The following is a 19,561-nucleotide window of genomic DNA, read 5'->3' as shown; positions in this document are numbered from 1 at the left end:
AAGTCGGCTAGCATTGAGTGGAGTCATTCTTGGTCCTTGTGACCAAGAGATGATTATGGTAGTAGCGTTGAGGAACCTTAACTGTTTTACTCATGTGGAATGTCCTGAACTTGAGAAAGCTATCGATGGACAGTGGTACTCCAGTGACTTGTTATGCAATGAAGCAATTCACAGTGGCCTCTCATATATATATATATATATATATATATATATATATATATATATATATATATATATATATATATATATATATATATATATATATATATATATATATATATATACATATATATATATATATATGCTGTCTTATGATGTGAATTTACCACCTGATAGTGGTCATCCTTCCATGGTCCTTGTGACCATGATGACTACTCCAGCGGAGATGATTTTGGAGGTTATAAATCTCCCCTATATGGTCGAGACTTGTCACCTTGTAATTTCCATCTCTTTGGACCACTTGAAGAACATCCGGGTCGCATTAAGTTCCAAATGACGCGGACGTCAAAGCGCGTGTCCTGACATGGCTGTGTACACATCCTTAACATTGTTGTTGCAGATGGCAGCAAGGCATGACCACGTCGATGGGACAAGTGTGTACAAGTGGCACACCCGTGATGTTTTCCAAAATAAAAGGTCTACATCAACCTCGAGCTCCCCTCGTTCAAGCTCCTCAATAAGTCTCAGATGACTGAAGACAAAAGGAAGTTGTACTATCTACCTATTTGTCGACCTATCTCTTTTTGCCTTGGCCATATAAAGTTGGCCTGGTGTCCAGTTGGTGTTCCTAGCTTCGCAAGTAAGATCCAGGGTGATGATGGGTGCTCAAGGCGAGCTGTGACAGAAAGACAATGTTTGCAGGAATATTTACAGATATAGATATAATAAGAATTTCTCGCTAAACCAAAGCTCATTGAATATCAAGGACCAGAAGGGTCTCCAACCTTCTGAGCACAAGGTGAGGATTTCAGAAAGAGTACAAATCAGGCCGAACCAGTGGCCGACATTCCCTGTCCCACATTGCCTGATTCATTCCATCCTTTCTTCCAGCGAAGTGACACTGCAGTTTAATTGCCTCCAGCTGTAGGAAACAGCAAGATCTCCCTTTACCCACAATTCCTGCGTACACACGTCCCGATCAATCGCTACATCTTTCCTCCATACATTCTTCGTCCCACAAGCAAAGCCATACACCCCGAGTCCATACATCTCCTTCTCAAACATTCTTTGCCATACTCGTTTCGTCCTATACTTTTTATGGTACTTTGCCTGTTTTGCATCCAACCCTCCCTGCCCAGCTTATCCTTCAGCTTTGCCATGCCACCCTCATGTTATCATGTGTCACCCCACCATCACCCACCAATTCCCACTGTGCACTACTCTAATTCCAGATTCCTACAAACTTTTTTTTCCCCCTTTTTTACTTTTCTGTGGCCATGCTCTCAGATTAGATTTCATAACATGGACCTGATTCCCAGGAACAAGCTTCGTGGGCAGATTGCATCGTGGAGCACGTTAAGCCGGCTGTCCTCAACCATGGGTGCTTTGACCAAAAGCAGTCATTGGTTCAATGTCTCCACCTGAAACGTTCGTTTCACCCGACTACACGGAATCGGATCCGACTACAAGAGATCGCATTTGACTCTTCATAAGTTGGGTGTTGCATCACTTAGGAAGCCGTGCTTCGGAGGGGATGTTAAGCCGACTAACCTTGATGCTGGCTCTCCAATGAGGATGGTAAAGACCCCACGGTGCTTTTCAAAATAATAAGTCAGTGTGTGTCGGTGGCTCTGTTTATGTGAGCAAGTCCACTTAATAGCTGAAAAGGTTTCGTTCGGTCTCTGATCGACTCCGAAAAGAGGAGGAGGAGGAGGAGGAGCCGGGGTTTGTATCACGAGTTGGCGGGGTTTGTATTGCACGAGGAGGCGGCACTGAAACAAAGATGGATAAGCGTTCTATCTATCATAATTATACAAGATTATATCATAATTATATAATTATATCATAATTAATAAGAAGCTCATCTATCATAATTATATATATATATATATATATATATATATATATATATATATATATATATATATACATACACATGTACAATTGGCCTGTCTGTGTGTTTGTCATGTTATAACTTGAGAACGGATTTCAATAAATCCAACTACGGTGGATTCAGGGAACTCTCGGAAGGTTTCTGATAAAAAAGGAAAAAAATATATATATTTTTGTTTGTGGGTTGACGGGTACACGTCGCGAAACTGCAAATGCCAACTTGCTGCAGGTTATCCCTGCACAATCCTTTTTCTTCTTTCCCTATTGATTAGCCATCACAGAAAAGATTGGCATTTCCTTTAGCGGAGCAATTGGTTTGAAATTCTAGTATGTGTATATATATATATATATATATATATATATATATATATATATATATATATATATATATATATATATATATATATATATATATCTATATATATATATATATCTATATATATATATATATATCTATATATATATATATATATCTATATATATATATATATATATATATATATATATATAATTGCCATTCTCTCTCTCTCTCTCTCTCTCTCTCTCTCTCTCTCTCTCTCTCTCTCTCTCTCTCTCTCTCTCTCTCTCTCTCTCTCTCTCCCCCTGTCTGTTCCTGATGCATGGCCACATCTTTTATGTTACAAGCTCCAAACTCGGGGTACAAATACAACTTTGTATGTGGGGTAACATAGGCTCTGTGGCCGTGGCCTCACATGGGGGAGTGGGGAGGGGGCGTTAATTCTGTATGTAAATGTGTACCGTGTAGCGCCACCTGGTGGTGGTAACCGGGGGTATTTCATTTTCCTTGTTTTTTTTATCCAGCCAACACTGAGGATAAAGTACTCCACACAGGTAAAGTTGTCTTCCTTCCCTTTCTCCCCCCCCCCTAAAAACAAACAAACCAAGGGCCTGCCAAAGCCTGTCATCATGTGTGAGACATTTCTACTGGGAAGGGACATCAGGACTAACAGGGAGCAAAGAGTGGAGGACGTGAGGACAGGGAGTGATTAAAGCATTCTTATGCATAAGGGTAAATTGGCTTTCCTTTCCATCTCCTTCTCGCCCAAATTTTTTGGCAAACACGACGACTAATTACGCCATCAGCAAAGCTCTGCTACTTTAATTATAAATAAAATAAAGAAATACATTTGGTTTTTTTTTTTTTTAAATCACCAAAACAAGAAGTCCAAGGACCTAAATTATTTGATTTAGAGGAAATTGCAATAAAATACATGAATTAACATCAACATGGAAAATATCCATAGCATTGCAAGGAATAAACAAGTTTGAACATATTACATTGAACTATATAACTGAAGAATGAAGAGAAGATAATTTTCATGGCATCAATAATTCAGGACTTATTAAACAAAATGTGAGGAAGAAAATTAAACCATGAACAAGGATATCAAAATGACACTGGACAGGATTTAAAACGGATTCTTTAAAAGTGCACCAATACCATGAACAGAAAAAACAATTACAATAAATAAATAAATGAAAAAGTAGGGTTTTTTTTGTGTGCTATAAGAAACAATTACATAATTATAGGATCCGGATCTGGATTCGGATCTTCACCAAAATCGAATCAATTCGTCCTCGTCACACACCCCACCTGTCCACCAAGTTTCGTCCGAAACCGTCAATACCTTTTTGAGATAGCATGCTTACAGACAGACAGACAGACATAGACAGGGGTGAAAATATAACCTCCGTCCACCTTCGGTGGTGAAGATATAACAACTAACAAACAATGAATGGTCAACAGTCAAAATGTTCGACGACTGAAGCTACATGAAGCACAGAAAAAATATAAAAATAAAAATAGCTCAAATGTGAGTGTTCGGCAGTTTTAAACAAGGAAAGGAATGGAGGATTTGTTTTAACTGAATGTCATTAATTACATTCACAAACTTGGTTCGAAAGTTTATTTCTTTCAGGAAGTTTTTCCATGCTTCACGTGCAAAACTGCGGAGAATGCAAGGAAGAAAAATTCGCAAAAATCGCATTCCCCGGATAAAAAATGACAAACTAAATGGAGATCGAACCAAAGCGTGCCAATTCCTGGGACCAAATTAATAGGGACCTGATGAGGCTTCTGCGATTGGCTCGTCTTTTGACTCCTGGCCCCGCCTTCCACTTCTGGCCCCACAAATCTCAGCCATATGGTTCTCAAGCACAGACAGACCTGACTCCACCTCAGGCGGCACCACCCCTTCACCATATCCTTAATCCCCCACCCCCCGTCCCCCCTTCTGGCCTACCAGTCGCGCCACACAGTTCGGCATCAGCATCGTCGGATCTTCGCTTCCTCCCCTTCCCCCCCTGCTCTTCACCCATTCCTCGCCCCTCTCCATCCGCTCCATCCTGAGCATCTCGCGTCTCCAAATCGGCTGCAGAACGACTTTGCTGTGGAACCCGCTGTGCGTCTGGCTCCGATGTCAGTCAAATGGTTATTGCGGGTCTTCCCGGAGTCTCGCCGTGTGTCCCGCACCGAGTGCGATGGTGTTGTGACCACCGACCCAGAGCCGCGTTGTTAGAGAACTCAGGAACACGGAGAGTCGTGAGGATCTTCACGTCGTGAGGACACACCAGTCGTGCGGACCAGTGAGGTCGGGACCGAGGAAGTCGCGAGTATTCACTCAAGGTGTACAGATAGGAAGGATTAACATATCAGGGGTAATAGGAAGTTGAACAAGAGTTAAGACCTAGTTAAGACCTAGCGAAGGGAGGTTGACCGGCTTTGAGGGGATATAGCGACGAAGTTTTCGTGATGACCTGAGGGGACCAAACGATCTGGGCCACCGGGAAGGAGAGAGATCCCGCTTTTCCATGGACTGGTACATCGCAGCCTTGCTCATGCGACCTCTCGTTTGACCGTCCCTGATGCGCGCTCGCGGGGTCGCCCGCGGTGTCCGCGGATCAGACTCCGGTTCCAGATTCCTCCAAGGACGGGCTCTGCGGCTTCTGCTCGGCTTCGGCTCGCTGCTCGGGGGGCTTCGCGCATACAACGTGGAGCTCAAACGACCCTTGGTGTTCCGGGGCCCCAACGGGACCTTTTTCGGATACTCGGTGTTGGCGCATCATCATGGTTCGCGCAGTTGGTGGGTGAATGCGCAACAGCCATGTGGTTGTGGATCAGATGATGCTCACGAATTTGTTTGTTTCCACACACCAGTCGTGCGGTTCTGAGGTGTTGGGTCTTTGTATATTGGCACGATACCGCTCACCGCATGCTCCATGGGTTGGCACGTTACCCTCGGGACCGAGTTTCTGAGCACGACCTTCATGTGGAAATCGTGCAATGCTGGTCGCCGAGCAAAGCCTTGTGCTCTTTTACGAGTCCAGTGGTTGTAACCAGTCAGGATATGTTGTGGAACGTCTTGTCTAAAGTTGAAAAGTTGATATCATGTTGATCCCTGCGGGTCATAACCTACATGTGGGTGGTGGATCCAGAACTGAGTTGGGGTCCAGGGTAAAGCTCTACAGATTACAAATTGTTTCACCTTTTGTGCAGGCTCCTGGCTGGAGCTCCTCGATCCAGCTCCAATTTCTTGGAGGCTCAGCGTCCAGGAGCGGTGTACAGGTGCGCTGTGCGGTCCAACCCGAGAAGGTTCTGCCAAGAGATGCATATAGGTACGGAGTAACAACATTACATTGGGGATCATCCGTCAGGTGTTTATTTTTAACAAGATGATATAAGGCTCAAGGGGGGCTCTTGTGTGTCTGTCATGTACAGGACCAGGACTTTAGCATAAGTCAGTGTAACTTTTACAGGAGATACAACTGGACGTTAGTACTGACAATAGACAAATTAACACAGTGTATGGGATTTGAACCTGGAACACCAATAAGGGGAGGGCCTTTTGTTGGAGAGGGGGAGGAGTGAAGATGGTGGAGAGGGGATGGGAGGATGAAATGGGGGGGGGGGGGATGTGGTCACAAACTCCACCATATTTGCATACGTAATTGATGACCTCTAATCTGTGTTATTCGTGTTAAAATTTGTAACCATTGCATTGTTTGATTAACCAACAACAGAACCTGTGTCCTGTCCATATCTCATACAAATGGCCCAGAACCATCTCCGAGTTCTCCCATCCGGTGTTTAAAAGTCTGAGCGTGAACATTCAGTCGTTACTTTATGTGTCATGAAACGAATCCTTCAAAGTGTTCCAATAAAGCCAATTTAAAATCATTTTCCAGCCTTGGACTAATCACTGCCTCCATGTATGGTAGGCAGCTGGCATGACGAGTCATTTCAGTTTGACCAAGATGGTTTGGGTTTTGTGGTTTTAAACACATCTGAACCCCAACACTCGAATGTTCAGCCGTTTACATTCGTAGTTTCTACCTGAAACACCCAATACCCCAATACGAGATGGTTTTGAGTCGTGATGCCAATGCAGTACCTGTTATAAGTGGCCAAAATCATTTACCGAAAGCATTAAAAAAAAAATTAAAACCTCAATTATGTGGCCTGGCATGAGACTGTAATATTCTGCTTGACTTTAAGCTTAGCTAGAAACCTGTTTTACCAATTTGTCTTGTACCTCGGTCACATTATGATCTGAACATCACGTGTACTATGAAAGTGGATTGAGATGCCTGCGTTGTATGATTACGGAGCGAATGATTTCCTAGACGAATGAATGAAGTGACGTATGTGAACATGGCGTACAAATGCACTGTTTGAATGCAGATGTGTGTTCGCACAGGCACTCGGAGGGCACGACCTTGCGGACGAACCTGCCGTGAGGAGAGAGATGACCAGTGGTTAGGGGTGAGCATGGTCCGTCAGCCTCAAGATGATGGCTTCTTGGTATGACAATGTCAAATGACTCACTCAAGAATATGTAGAACATAAACTTGAACAAGCCTTCGTGTCTGTCCTAACGGCAATGCATTGGCAATGAAATGAGAGACTTTAATGATTTCTTACTTTGCCACCTTGCATACATGTCAGACCGCCACTAATTAGCGGATTCCCATGAAAATTCCCATGAAAGCGGATTATTGGAATCTCCTGTGACGAAGCTGAGTCGTTGGGCCGATAACGTTCCTATCACAGACAGGTCGGGGGTCTCTCTGTCTTCTACCGCCTCCTTTCTGGTCTTGTACCCTCTGTTCTCTCCGTGCTTTGACCCCCAACCCCCACTCCTCCAGGTTTCTGCAAACTCATACGCGGCTCACTATCAACCTCCTTCTGGTGAAACTAGCTAATTTCAGCATCATTACTCACCTCCACTCATTAATTCCTCTTATTTTTTTCCTGCCTGTAGAACAAACTTCCACATTTGCTTCAATGTCATTCTTCCCTCCAGGCTGTTCAACACCATCAAAACCATAATTGGTTCATGACAAAAAATAAGTGACCACTATATTCGTTATTGTTGTGTGTCTGTCTGTCTGTCTGTCTGTCTGTCTGTCTGTCTGTCTGTCTGTCTGTCTGTCTGTCCCGAGCATAGGTCCATGGGTTTTGATTCGATCCTGACAAAATTTTGGTTAGAGGGTTATATCATGATCTAGTTGTGTTTTCCTGAGAATGGGCATGGTGCGCCCATTATGGGCGGAGCGACACCCCAAAAAATGTGTTTTTAGGGGGTAGCCGATTTCAATTTACATCTTCTCCTTGGGGGTTTTGTCGAATCTGACAGGGGTTTCGGTATTTGGTTAGCCCAATGGCACCTGCATAGCCCCACGGAGCTCGATTTTTCATTTTCGTCCCAAGGTCAAGGTCACAAGGTCACGAACTTAGAAAATTGCAATTTTGACATAAAAATCCATCTTCTCCGAAGGGTTTGTCGAATCTGGCAGGGGTTTCGGTATTTGGTTATCCCAATGGTACCTGCATAGCCCCACAGAGCTCGATTTTTCATTTTCGTCCCAAGGTCAAGGTCACAAGGTCACGATGTTAGAAAATTTCGAATTTTGACAAAAATTATACGACCGCCCAAACTTTGAGAGCTAGAATGACAATATTTTTTATGCATAATCTTGAGGTCATTCCCCACCTAAAGTCTTGAAACCATTTTGCTCTATCTCGAACACCTTGCCCATGGCGCCCCCTTCAAGTTTGTTTTTACGCTGATTTCATCAAAGTAAGGATAATCCGAGGAGTGCGAAATGCCATATAGCCTATATGACGTTATATTGTTCCTGGAATGTTCCAGAGGAAGTTTTGCACCAAAGGTCATCATCCTTGACCTTTGAGCTTTAAAGTTCACAAAGGTCAAATTTTCAAAGTTGTGGGAATCGAACCGGGTTTTCGACCTTCTTCTAACTAACTCCAATAAGCTATAGCACGTATCCTGTTTCCTTATTTAAATGTCCACAACATTGTTTTGTGACCTTTAAAGGTTATGCAAAGGTCAAATTTTAAAAGATATTGAACGAAACCGGGTTTTCGACATTTTGCAGCTCATAACCTGTCACTCGTACCACATCATGTTGATCATTTTTATAACTTGGAAAAACATTATCACATTGTCTCATCCTTGACTTCTGAAACAATCTACATCGTAAAATATCGCTTGTGAACAATCGTCGTCTTCAGACTTGTTCAAGTTTTAAAATCCATCAACATTTTATATTGGTTCACGAGTCAGTAAGTGACCAGTATATTCGTTATTGTTGTGTCTGTCTGTCTGTCTGTCCCGAGCAGAGCTCCGTGGGTTTTGATCCAATCCTGATAAAATTTTGGTGGGAGGTTTATATCATGATCTAGTTGTGTTTTCCTGAGAATGGGCGAGGTGCACCCATTATGGGCGGAGCCACGCCCAAAAAACATGTGTTTTTAGGGGGTAGCCAATTTCAATTTACATCTTCTCTGAGGGGTTTTGTCGAATCTGGCAAGGGTTTCAGTATTTGGTTAGCCCAATGGCACCTGCATTGCCCCACGGAGCTCGATTTTTTTTTTCATTTTCATCCCAAGGTCAAGGTCACAAGGTCACGAACTTAGAAAATTGCGAATTTTGACATAAAAATCATACGACTGCCCAAACTTGGAGAGCTACGATGACAATATTTTTTTTATGAATAATCTTGAGGTCATTCCCCACCTAAAGTCTTGAAACCATTTTGCTCTATCTCGAACACCTTGCCCGTGGCGCCCCCTTCAAGTTTGTTTTTACGCTGATTTCATCAAAGTATGGATAATCCGAGGAGTGCGAAATGCCATATAGCGTATATGACGTTATATTGTTCCTGGAATGTTCCAGAGGAAGTTTTGCACAAAAGGTCATAATCCTTGACCTTTGACTTTTAAAGTTCACAAAGGTCAAATTTTCAAAGTTTTGGGAATCGAACCGGGTTTTCGACCTTGTTCGACGAACTAACTCCAATAAGCTATAGTACGTATCCTGTTTCCTTATTTTAATGTCCACAACATTGTTTTGTGACCTTTAAAGGTTATGCAAAGGTCAAATTTTGAAAGATGTTGAACAAAACCGGGTTTTCAACATTTTGCAGCTAATAACCTGTCACTCGTACCACCTCATGTTGATCATTTTTATAACTTGGTCAAACATTATCACATTGTCTCATCCTTGACTTCTGAAACAATCTACATCGTCAAATACCGCTCGTGAACCATTGCTGTCTCCAAACTTGTCTTTTCTACATCCCTTAACCTTCCCCCACCTCCAAGCCCACGTCCTTCCAAATTTCCAGTTTTACCTTCCTGAACCTATCTTTTCTTTACTCTTCCATGAGCCTTGACTGTATGCAAGAACATGTCTGAAACTTAACTTTCAGATCTTTTTTAAAACAATATCTAAGGGCTGTAGTGCAGGTGCCACACACAGATGGACTTATAGATGAACATACACGACACAACACAAGACTGTTCGAGACAAACACAGCCACTGAGCTTGCGGGAAATGCCATCACTTCGCGGGATACTCGAGTACCAGCGACATCACAACAATGATGCCGCTTTTTCTCATTGCATTCAGCAAGGCATTTCCTAATATAAGGAGGAATTTCCTCCACATGTATGGAAATTTATTTTAAAATATTTTTTCCAGTATTGCCAATTAAAATTATCCCTGGCTGTTTTACTACTACTACTACAATGTTATAAATTATTCCAAACTTTTTGTGGAGATGGCCAGGAAAAGTTTTTGCCCCAAGTCGTTTACGAACCGGCTCGCCATGCCTGACATTGGATTGAAGGAGATTCGGGCACTAAGTTGTAATATGTTCAGGATGTCGGCGATAACAATTCTTCATTAAAGATACTGTGCAATCTTTAACGTCCACTAATGCCCAGGGTTGACAGACAAGTCCTGCAGTTTAACATCCTCTGATGGACAGCACACATATTGATGCTTCGTCATGCTTGAGAAACATCAAGGAGGTAGGTTTATAGGTCGATCGAGTTTCAAACCCAGGCTAGACATTTGAAAGGCGAGTTCCGTCAATTATCCTATGACAGAGTAGTGATCTGTCGAGGATTGTTTTCACCCTTGAAACGTTTCTCCACCTGCCATGAACACCCTGTAGCTCTGTCCAGGGTATCTGTGGGCCTCCATCATTACCACGAAGTGTGTGGCCAATATCTGGACTCTTCTTAAATCTATGGTGATGTCGAAGAGTGAAGAAATTTTAGAAAGAAAGAAAGAGAAAACCAAATGTCCACCAAGATTATGAGGAGACATTTTGCATCTGCTAAAGAGCCACATCCATTCATTACATAAACTGGAAAAGGAAGGCTTCTGTGTTGGGATCAAAAAGTTATTTTGTCTGCTCGACAAGGTGCATTTAAGAGAACTAGTACGTGGCCGTAAAAATAAATAAATAAATAAATAAATATTCAAACTGTGAGCAAGAAACAACAACCACACAGGCCGTTTCTTTGCTCTCGCGTGCCCGTACGTGCGTTGCCCGGAAGTTCGCATATCGCAGTTATGATTATTCGCAATTTAGTTTTAATGGCCACTTATTCAATTAGTGCCAACGTATTTTGCCTTTTCGCAATGTCGTCCCAAGGAAAAACAAAAGGAGAAGAGAAGAGAGGAACAAAAAAAAATTACTTCCTGGTTCGGAGCACACCAGCTCACTCTGATGTTAACGAAATGTATGCACCGTCTAATATGAAAACGATAATAACTTGGGGCATTGTGTTTATCTATAAATGCGCATAAGAAATCGAGAAATTATGAGAATACACGAAGTCATCATTATCCGGAAGTCCGTACGTTGTAACTTGTAATGGGGAACGCGGCTGAGCTTCCCTTCCCCCATCGGCCACGCCCACGCAACAACGTGTCTTGTCATTGGTTTGGTAAATAAATGGCCATAACTTGGGAACCACTTGTCCGATTAATATCAAACATTGAAAAGGCACATCCTCAGGGCCCCAACAATATACCTGGCAAGTTTCAATGAGATCGGACCAGTGGTTGTCGAGAAACAGCAGTCTCACACACACACACACACACACACACACACACACACACACACACACACACACACACACACACACACAGACACACACATACACACACACACACACACACACACACAGACACACAGACACACAGACACACAGACACACACAGACACAGACACAGACACAGACACACACACAGACACATACACACAGAGATTGCTGGAATTATAGATAGATGCAGATGAAAAAAAGATTCTCTCGATGATTTGTGATTCATGGAAGAGCAAAGTGACCGGAGGTAAAAAGGTAAATTGACAATGGGGCCACTGATTGGACAAAGGCAAGAGCAGAAGATGAGAGATAGAAGGAGATGAAACACAGTAACCTGCATCTCATAGGATTGAGATAGCTCAGGTCAATGGGGGTAGAATAGATCATGGGTAGAGATGGGGGAGGATATAAGATGGTGGTGCACTACTTCCTTGAAGCCATGGTGGGAAGAGTGCAATTGAACCATCTCTAGAAGGCGATTCAACAAATGGTAAAAATGAAGATAATGATGCAGGTATGGGGCAAGCCTGGATTATGGGAGTTGATCCAGAAGTTTATTTGTTGACCTCAAAAAGGCCTATGACCAAGTACCAAGGGAGGATGTTCATTGGTGCTTGAGGAAGAAAAGAGTATCAGAAAGGCCAATGAGAATTATCAAAACAATGTATAAGGAAGCAAAAACGAGCACAAGAACAAGAGCTGGATTGACAGATGATTTTGAAATCAAGGTAGGGTTACATCAGGGATTGGTATTCAGCCTTCTGCTTTTAATCATCGTGATGGATGTGCTGAGCGAAATGAAAAGAAAGGGTTCCTCTTTGCGGATGACTCAGCACCGACTGTTTTTTTTAAGGATGTCATAAAGGACACAAACAACAGGCAAGAAGAACTAATGTAAGTGTTAAATAAGGGGGCGTAAAGGCAGTGCATCAACGGTGGAAAACTTCGGTATTTTTTTTCTGTAACCTTTAAAATCTTTTTTTTTTTTTTTTTTTCAATTTAATTATGGATTTGAATATTGAAAAACACAAATTGCCTGATTGGCACTGAAAAAAAAACCCGTTTAGCAGTACTTGGACAAAATATGATTGCATTTTACATGATCTCATTGGTTCTGTAATTAGGAACTGCAGGTGCATTGTTCACCCCCAATCCATGATCTGAACAATATCATGATCCGATGCTGGGGTAAACCTTTTTCTACACCCTTTAAAATCCTGTGGATGCTGTGTGAGCCAAAGAAAAGTGTAGACATCTTTTGTACATCATCGATATAAACCTGTAAGCAAGTGTAAAAAAAAGTAATTTTGTGAAAGTCTCCAGGTGGACTTTGTGCTTTGTCCTATCACCAGTTGTGTTTGTGTGCTTGCAGGTGTGCGCGCATCGATGGAAGAATGTGTATTACCAAACGGACCACAAGCTGCCACTTGGAGCTTGTTTCCTGATATCCAAGCATTCCAGCACAAGCACCAGCACCATCAACAAGCCTTTTGTACCGTGCTTTAAAGGTCAGTGTTTCTATCCACACCACGCTCATTGGCCATGATTTTGCAAGCTGATGGGACAGCCGGATTTAAATACTCTTGTGTGATGTTGGTGTGGGGGTTTTGCATCAGGATTTATTTTCTCCCTGTTGAGGTGAAACAAATACACACACTCATTTGATTTGTTTTGAGTTGTTCGCTGTTGATATATTAAGTTAATATTGTAGTTGTGGTTAACGTTTTCACAAACCCCTGCAACCTGTTGCGTACACCTCAGAGCACAAGAAAAACTACGGAGAGGAGCATGGATCCTGCCAGGCGGGCATCTCCAGCACATTTGCACAGGTGTCTACATCTGCGCCACCCATCACGCAACTGCTCACTGCGCTACTCGTGCCGCGTTACACGAGTAGCGCAGTTCTTTGATAATCTGTACTTCCAATAGGGGAAGTTCCTCAGTGATGCGTTCTCTGCCCGTACACTTGTCACGTCCATTATATAACTCTCATGTTAATGAGCGGAAAAGCAGATGTGATGAAAGGCAATTTTGCCGAAGTAGCCAACACTCTACCTCTATCCCATGACTGATACTTCTGTCCAAATGTAGAACACCACACCACGTCTTATTGATGACAAGTGCCGTGTGGCCAAAGATATTCAGTTCCGCTCACCCGACGGAGTTTCGGTATTGTACTCTGACATTTTAGGTTCAAATGTCAACCCTACTGGAAAAGTAATGGCAAATCACCCGATGCATTTCTTTTCCCAGGAAGCTTCTTTGGTAGCATTATCCTCGATGGATGATACTTGGACTAGAAATGGGACAGATAACTCTGAATAACTTTGTATCATAACAACCAAAAAGTTTGAAAACAGGTGGAAACGTGAGGTGGTATGTAGAGTATGGAGGGGAAGGGGGAGGGGGTAGGACGGGAGAGAGGACAATCTAAAGGGAAAGTACATGTAGAAGAGTTGAACCGAACAGCGCAATCAGAGAAGAGGGTAAAAATGGAGAGGATTTTCTAGTTACCCTGTGCTGAATTAACTCCAAAGCCTCCATATTTGGGCTGCTGATGAAGTAATTAAGGTAGAAATGGTGTTGTCCAGGACTGGTGTTAAGATGAACTTGTGACAATCCATGAGACACTTAGACACTTCCCTTTATGGGCGATGGACTGTGTTAATGCCTTGTGAAGATCTCTCTTGTAAAAGGTGATTCAAGCTAAAGGAAATGCTCTTGGTGTGACTTGACTGCTGGTGATTCATGTTAATTTCTTTAATTTAAAGACTGATCTGAATATGAGCAGTAATGATGTAATTGAAATGTGCTCACTGGATGTATTGTTGTCGTTAAATTCCAATACTTGAAAGTCGTTGCATTCTACAAGTTCTGCATGACATTCGAGAGCCATGTTGAGGCTGCAAGGAGAAACTCCATCACAGACTCTTTTGAGGCTTGCGGTTTACAATCTGGGTCTGACTTGACTGCTCAGACAACATACTTAATTGCCATTGAGTTTTTCAGTTTGGGTTTAATTCCCGACAGAATAGGATGTGACTATAAACTGCAGCACTGATGTTTCTCGTACTCACTTGTGGACGTTAAATATTTCATGGTGCCTTTGGAACGAGCAGGTCATTGTGTGCCGGTACACTGTAGTCAAGCATTTTTTTAAAGGGCAAAACCAAATGTTGATTAAAAATAACACACGTTGAGAATTTAAACTTTCAATTTCAAGCAGCCATTTGATGACCACTTGTTTCTAGGACTCGATGGTTCTTGGAGCTCCAGGCTCTTATTATTGGACTGGATCGGTGATCGTCCACAACCTTACCTCGAGCATCACCACATTCTACAGGGAGCCTGAGGGTGGACGTACGATCGTTGGTTACAGCAGCTACCTCGGTGAGTGTAAAACTAGTCTACAAATGCTAGGTTTGTTCACTAGTATCCAGATCTTCTGAGCGACTAAAAGCACAATAATCGATTTACAAATCTTCGATGCACTTTGAACCGAAGTATGCCAAAGGATGTTGGCTGTAGGGGTTTGATTATTATTTGGTATGACTATTTTTTGACATAAGACCACCTGTTTAATGTGGTTAAAATACCACAAAGCATCCATATTGTAATGTTAATAACTTCAGCTGTGTATCCTGGAATAAGGTTTTTCTCCGAGGTATTAATATGGACATCGTTCTGGGTTTCTCAGGTTACTCGGTTGCTGCCGGAAGTTTTCTACGCCCCAAAAGCATGGAGGTGGTGGGGGGCGCACCACAACATGCGAACACTGGCAAGGTAATGTGGCCAACATCATGGCAACACCGGCCATTAACGTGCCAACAATGGCAGCGGGACGAAATGCTCCATCACATCCTAACGAATATAATCCTTTAAGGCAACAGTGATGTATCCAGGTTGTTTAACCCAATCCTGTTTCCAGCTCAAGCCTTTGGGGATTCATTATTTTTCAGGTTTATATATTCAAGGTGGAGAGTTCAGGTCTGCAAGTCCTGCATGAGATTGCTGGGAAAATGGTGAGAATTTGCACAAACAATGGACTACATTGTTTGGAATCACCATGCCGTTGGAATAACACGTTGCTTTAAGTTGCTTTACATAATTAATGTAATCATAAGAACCAAAGTAAAATCGTTTTCTTGTACCTCAACCACACAGCCTTGACTGTTCGAAGTAGTCATCTGCTTTTTCACTTGCGAGGACTGAGAGTGTTTCAAAGTTGTAATCATACTAATCATACGAAACCTTTCTGTTCTTTGATGCCATCTATTTAACGTGTTTGCAAGGGAAGTGGGCAGTGGCAGGGAGGGAGTGGGATTGGGTGGGGAGGGGGGAGGAAGGAAAATTTCCACCATATGTGCATCAAAAAAAAGAACAAAACAAATTCGCTGCCTTTTATTGTTTGGGGTTGGCTTTATAATTTCCTTATAATATATATAATATGGCACTTTCAAAATGACGCAATCTTCCCCAGATTGCTCGGCACGCATACGCAGAAACCCTGAGTAACGTAGTTCATCGGGGCAGCCATGGACACATTTCATGCCCACCTGATAAAGATTGTAGCCTGGAATGACTAAAAAAACTTTTAAAGAAGCTGAAAATACTTGCAAACACACCGAAGAGAAAGGGGTGTGCCTCTGCACAACTAAATATTTGGAGAATTTCCTGATCACGTCGTCCAAAAAGTTGACAAGATGCAGTCCGTTTTCAAAAAATCCCGACAATGTGGGCCCGTGGAAGGCCAAAGGTCCGTAGACGGGCGGGTTCTACCCAAACCTTCGTGCTTCTTAACACCTATGGGAAGGTCCCATCTTGAGCTTGTTGATGCACATTGTAAGTTTAAATTGATGATATTTACTCTTAATCATGCTTTGAGGAGGCGGGGGGGGGTGTGCGAGTAGGAGCTGTATGGGATGCAAGTGTCGTTATTTCTTTGTTTGGTTCCGGGACCACAAGTGTAATTATTTTTGCATTTTTTGTGATTTTTGCAACTGGATTTTTTTTTTTGAATCAAAAATACTAGATTTTTGCTTCTATTGGTGAATTGAGGTGTGTGTGTGTGTGTGTGTGTGTGTGTGTGTGTGTGTGTGTGTGTGTGTGTGTGTGTGTGTGTGTGCATGTGTGCGCGCGTGTGTGTGTTCCATCCACGGCTACCGATAGCTAATTGTATTAACAGGATATGATAGGAACCCATCTGCTCTCTTCCAGGGATATTTCTCGTGTTCCTATGTTTTCATGAGTCCGACTTGCATTTTGGAACAGAACAATTGTGGTTAACCATTTTGAAATTGCCATTCTCTCATCTAAATGCTGAAAATATGGTTAAAAGGCTGTTTGAATCACAGATTTCACACAGAGCAATGGCAGGTTAAATGTGCCCATCGAGCAGAATCTAATCGGTGTAAACACCTACACACACACACACACACACACACACACACACACACACACACACACACACACACACACACACACACACACACACACACACACACACACACACACACACACACACACACACACACACACACACACACACACACACCGCATGTACAAAAGGCCATGTTTAGCATTCATAAGTCATTTCAAAAGTGCCGTGATAGTTGTGCCTGTAGAAAGCCAGAATGCCAGGGTGTGGATATTGTGCAGGCGTGATGGGTCAAAATTTCCTCCAGCTCCGTCTACGTGTTTCCTTGTATCTCATTGTTTGTAACGTGTTGTGTGTGTGTGCATCCCTGCATATGCAGGTAGGATCGTACTTTGGTGCAGCACTGTGTGCTGTGGACCTGAATTCTGATGGGCTGTCAGACCTGCTGGTCGGCGCTCCGATGACCAGCCGAGCACGGGATGAAGGCCGTGTCCATGTTTACATCAATCGTGGAAATGTGAGGCTGTTTTATTCCTCAGCTCACCTCGTCACCATCCATTTGTTTAAACAAATGCAGTGGATAATCTTGCTTATCATCCTTAGAGAGCCATGAACTTTCAGTTTCCTGTCATGGGCTTTTATTTAGTTTTTTTCAAAAACAAACTTTTGCGTAAAGTGACCTCTCTGATATAAATATGCATATCCTCAAAATAAGCTATTTTTGTCCCACAAGATTGCGCAGAGGTAGTGCACTTTCCTCGAAGCTGTCTGGTTTGGAATCCTGTCTACGAAACACCGATCCGACAGTTTAAAGTCGGATCGGGAATCTAATCCAAACTTAGGCAGTTCAAAATGTAAGTCCATCCATCCATTGGGACCATATTCTGTGCAGAGCGTTGGTGCTGCCTAAGTAGTCTCGTTGACTATTGAGTACAATCCTGGACGGGTCGCCACTCTGACACACGATACCAGCAAGCTCGCACTCATTTTGCCGACCTCAGAAGGATGACAGGTCGAGTTAACCCCACCTGGTATCAATTCAATAGCTGAGAGGGGTTTGAACTCAGGACCCAAGGATCCCAAGCTCACCACCCTAACCATTAAGCCAACACCAAGCATAAAATGTAAGTGCACTACCTCTATTCCATATTGACAGACCTGGAATAGGATGGGGATACAAATCTGGAGATGAGCAAACAGATTCGTTCGGGAATGAAGGCTATGAATGATTTTGCCACACGAGGAAAGGTACATCAAGATCTTAAACAGCCCTGATGGAAACCAAGACGCCTTTGGCCTTTACATCAGAGCAAGAGTTACCCATATTGCTTTGTGTCATAGTCCTCTCAGTGTAAAGAAGTGCCAGGTGGTAAGTTTTACTACAGTGAGGCATAATGTCAGGAGAGTACACGACAGCCATAAGTTTCTGGAGCACCTCACATGGCATAGAAGACTAATTCAGTATAGCCCTGGAACCCATTTTGACATGTACATAACACCTGACAGGATCAGGGCTCTTGGCAGGGCATGTACGTATTCATGTTATGGACCTAAATGTCAGGTCATTGGATATTTATGGACCTTGAATGTAGCTTCCCCCAAGAACCTAAAAAATGTTTTTGCATCATCCACTTGGTGCTCATGCATAATTACACCCATTAAACTTCAGCTGCTTTTAGATCTCAAGAAATAGCTATAATAGGTTACAAACTTGTGAAAATTAAAAACAAACTATAACCTTCGGTGTTGCTCATACTGTGACAACGATCCTTTGCCTTGACCCCAGAGTGACCTTGAAGAGCAGGAACCACCGTTGTCAGGTTCAGATGCTTTCAGCGCCCATTTTGGAGCAGAAATTTCTTCTCTTGGGGATGTTGATGATGATGGCTTTGAAGGTATGTAAGGACGGTTTATGAAGGGGAGTTAAAGGGCGAGACGAGAAACCATAAACTCTCATGATCGACGAGACTTGTGTTGCTTCCATTCTTATCTTTGTCTCCCATGCCTGTTTCTTCCCCTAACCATGCCACTCATCAATTGGTTTCACTACATCTTGTTCCTGGACAGGTATTGTGCTCTACTCGTTAGGGACACAGTCGTCTTTCTTTGTGAGCCTTCATTAGGAAATACAAAAGTACTTCCACAAAAGTACTTCCCACTTTCCCTCCTGCACGAATGCTTTCCCAAACCGGAACCTGCTGTGTTTATGATGCTTTTGCCCCACGATGAGGAAGAGCTACAAACATTGAGCATGCCACCCAGAAACTCTCTCAATTGTTCGCATATGTTGCACAGTTACGTTAGTCTCCAACCTCTAATGAGGAGGAACGGATATGATCACATAATGTTTCTTTCTCATGTACCCAACTGTATGTGTGGGGTAGGTTTTAATATTTTATATGCTCAAACCTTTTGTTTAGGAAATTTGTCCATGATGAGTTTGGTGTGTTGATAGGATGGCTTAGTGGTACGCACACTCACCTCAAAGCTGTCTAGTCTGGGTTCGGTTCCTGTCCCAACTATAAACTGTCAGTCCAGTGTTTTACAGGCAGGGTGATTCATCAAAGCGTGTGCCGTCCCTCGGGTGGATGTTAAACTAGGCGTCCTGTCTGCCAGCATTCATTGGTGGACGTTAAAGATCCCACGGTGTCCTTTGTGAAGAGTAGGCGAGCTATCGCCAGCACCAC

General features: G+C 42.8%; 1 protein-coding gene across 2 annotated transcripts in view; it reads left to right on the top strand.

Annotated features, from left to right (window-relative positions):
• Positions 1-19,561, top strand: part of ITGA9 (integrin subunit alpha 9) — a 183,283-nt gene that overhangs the window by 51,086 nt on the left and 112,636 nt on the right. Inside the window, exons 1-10 of one of the 2 annotated variants that reach the window (XM_085874356.1) lie at positions 4,293-5,156; positions 5,570-5,688; positions 6,771-6,874; positions 12,870-13,005; positions 13,259-13,326; positions 14,749-14,887; positions 15,195-15,280; positions 15,457-15,519; positions 17,254-17,391; positions 18,661-18,769. In XM_085874356.1, coding sequence (XP_085730482.1) covers positions 4,939-5,156; positions 5,570-5,688; positions 6,771-6,874; positions 12,870-13,005; positions 13,259-13,326; positions 14,749-14,887; positions 15,195-15,280; positions 15,457-15,519; positions 17,254-17,391; positions 18,661-18,769 — 1,180 coding nt within the window. In that variant the 5' untranslated portion in view covers positions 4,293-4,938. Of the gene's footprint in view, positions 1-4,292; positions 5,157-5,569; positions 5,689-6,770; positions 6,875-12,869; positions 13,006-13,258; positions 13,327-14,748; positions 14,888-15,194; positions 15,281-15,456; positions 15,520-17,253; positions 17,392-18,660; positions 18,770-19,561 lie in introns of those variants that run through there. The other variant, XM_085874357.1, reaches the window with a different exon arrangement.

The sequence above is a fragment of the Eptatretus burgeri genome, chromosome 3, assembly GCF_056783735.1.
Source record: "Eptatretus burgeri isolate ZD-2024b chromosome 3, Ebu_testis_v1, whole genome shotgun sequence".
Classification (NCBI taxonomy): Eukaryota; Metazoa; Chordata; class Myxini; order Myxiniformes; family Myxinidae; genus Eptatretus; species Eptatretus burgeri.
This window is presented reverse-complemented; position numbering and strand designations above follow the sequence as displayed.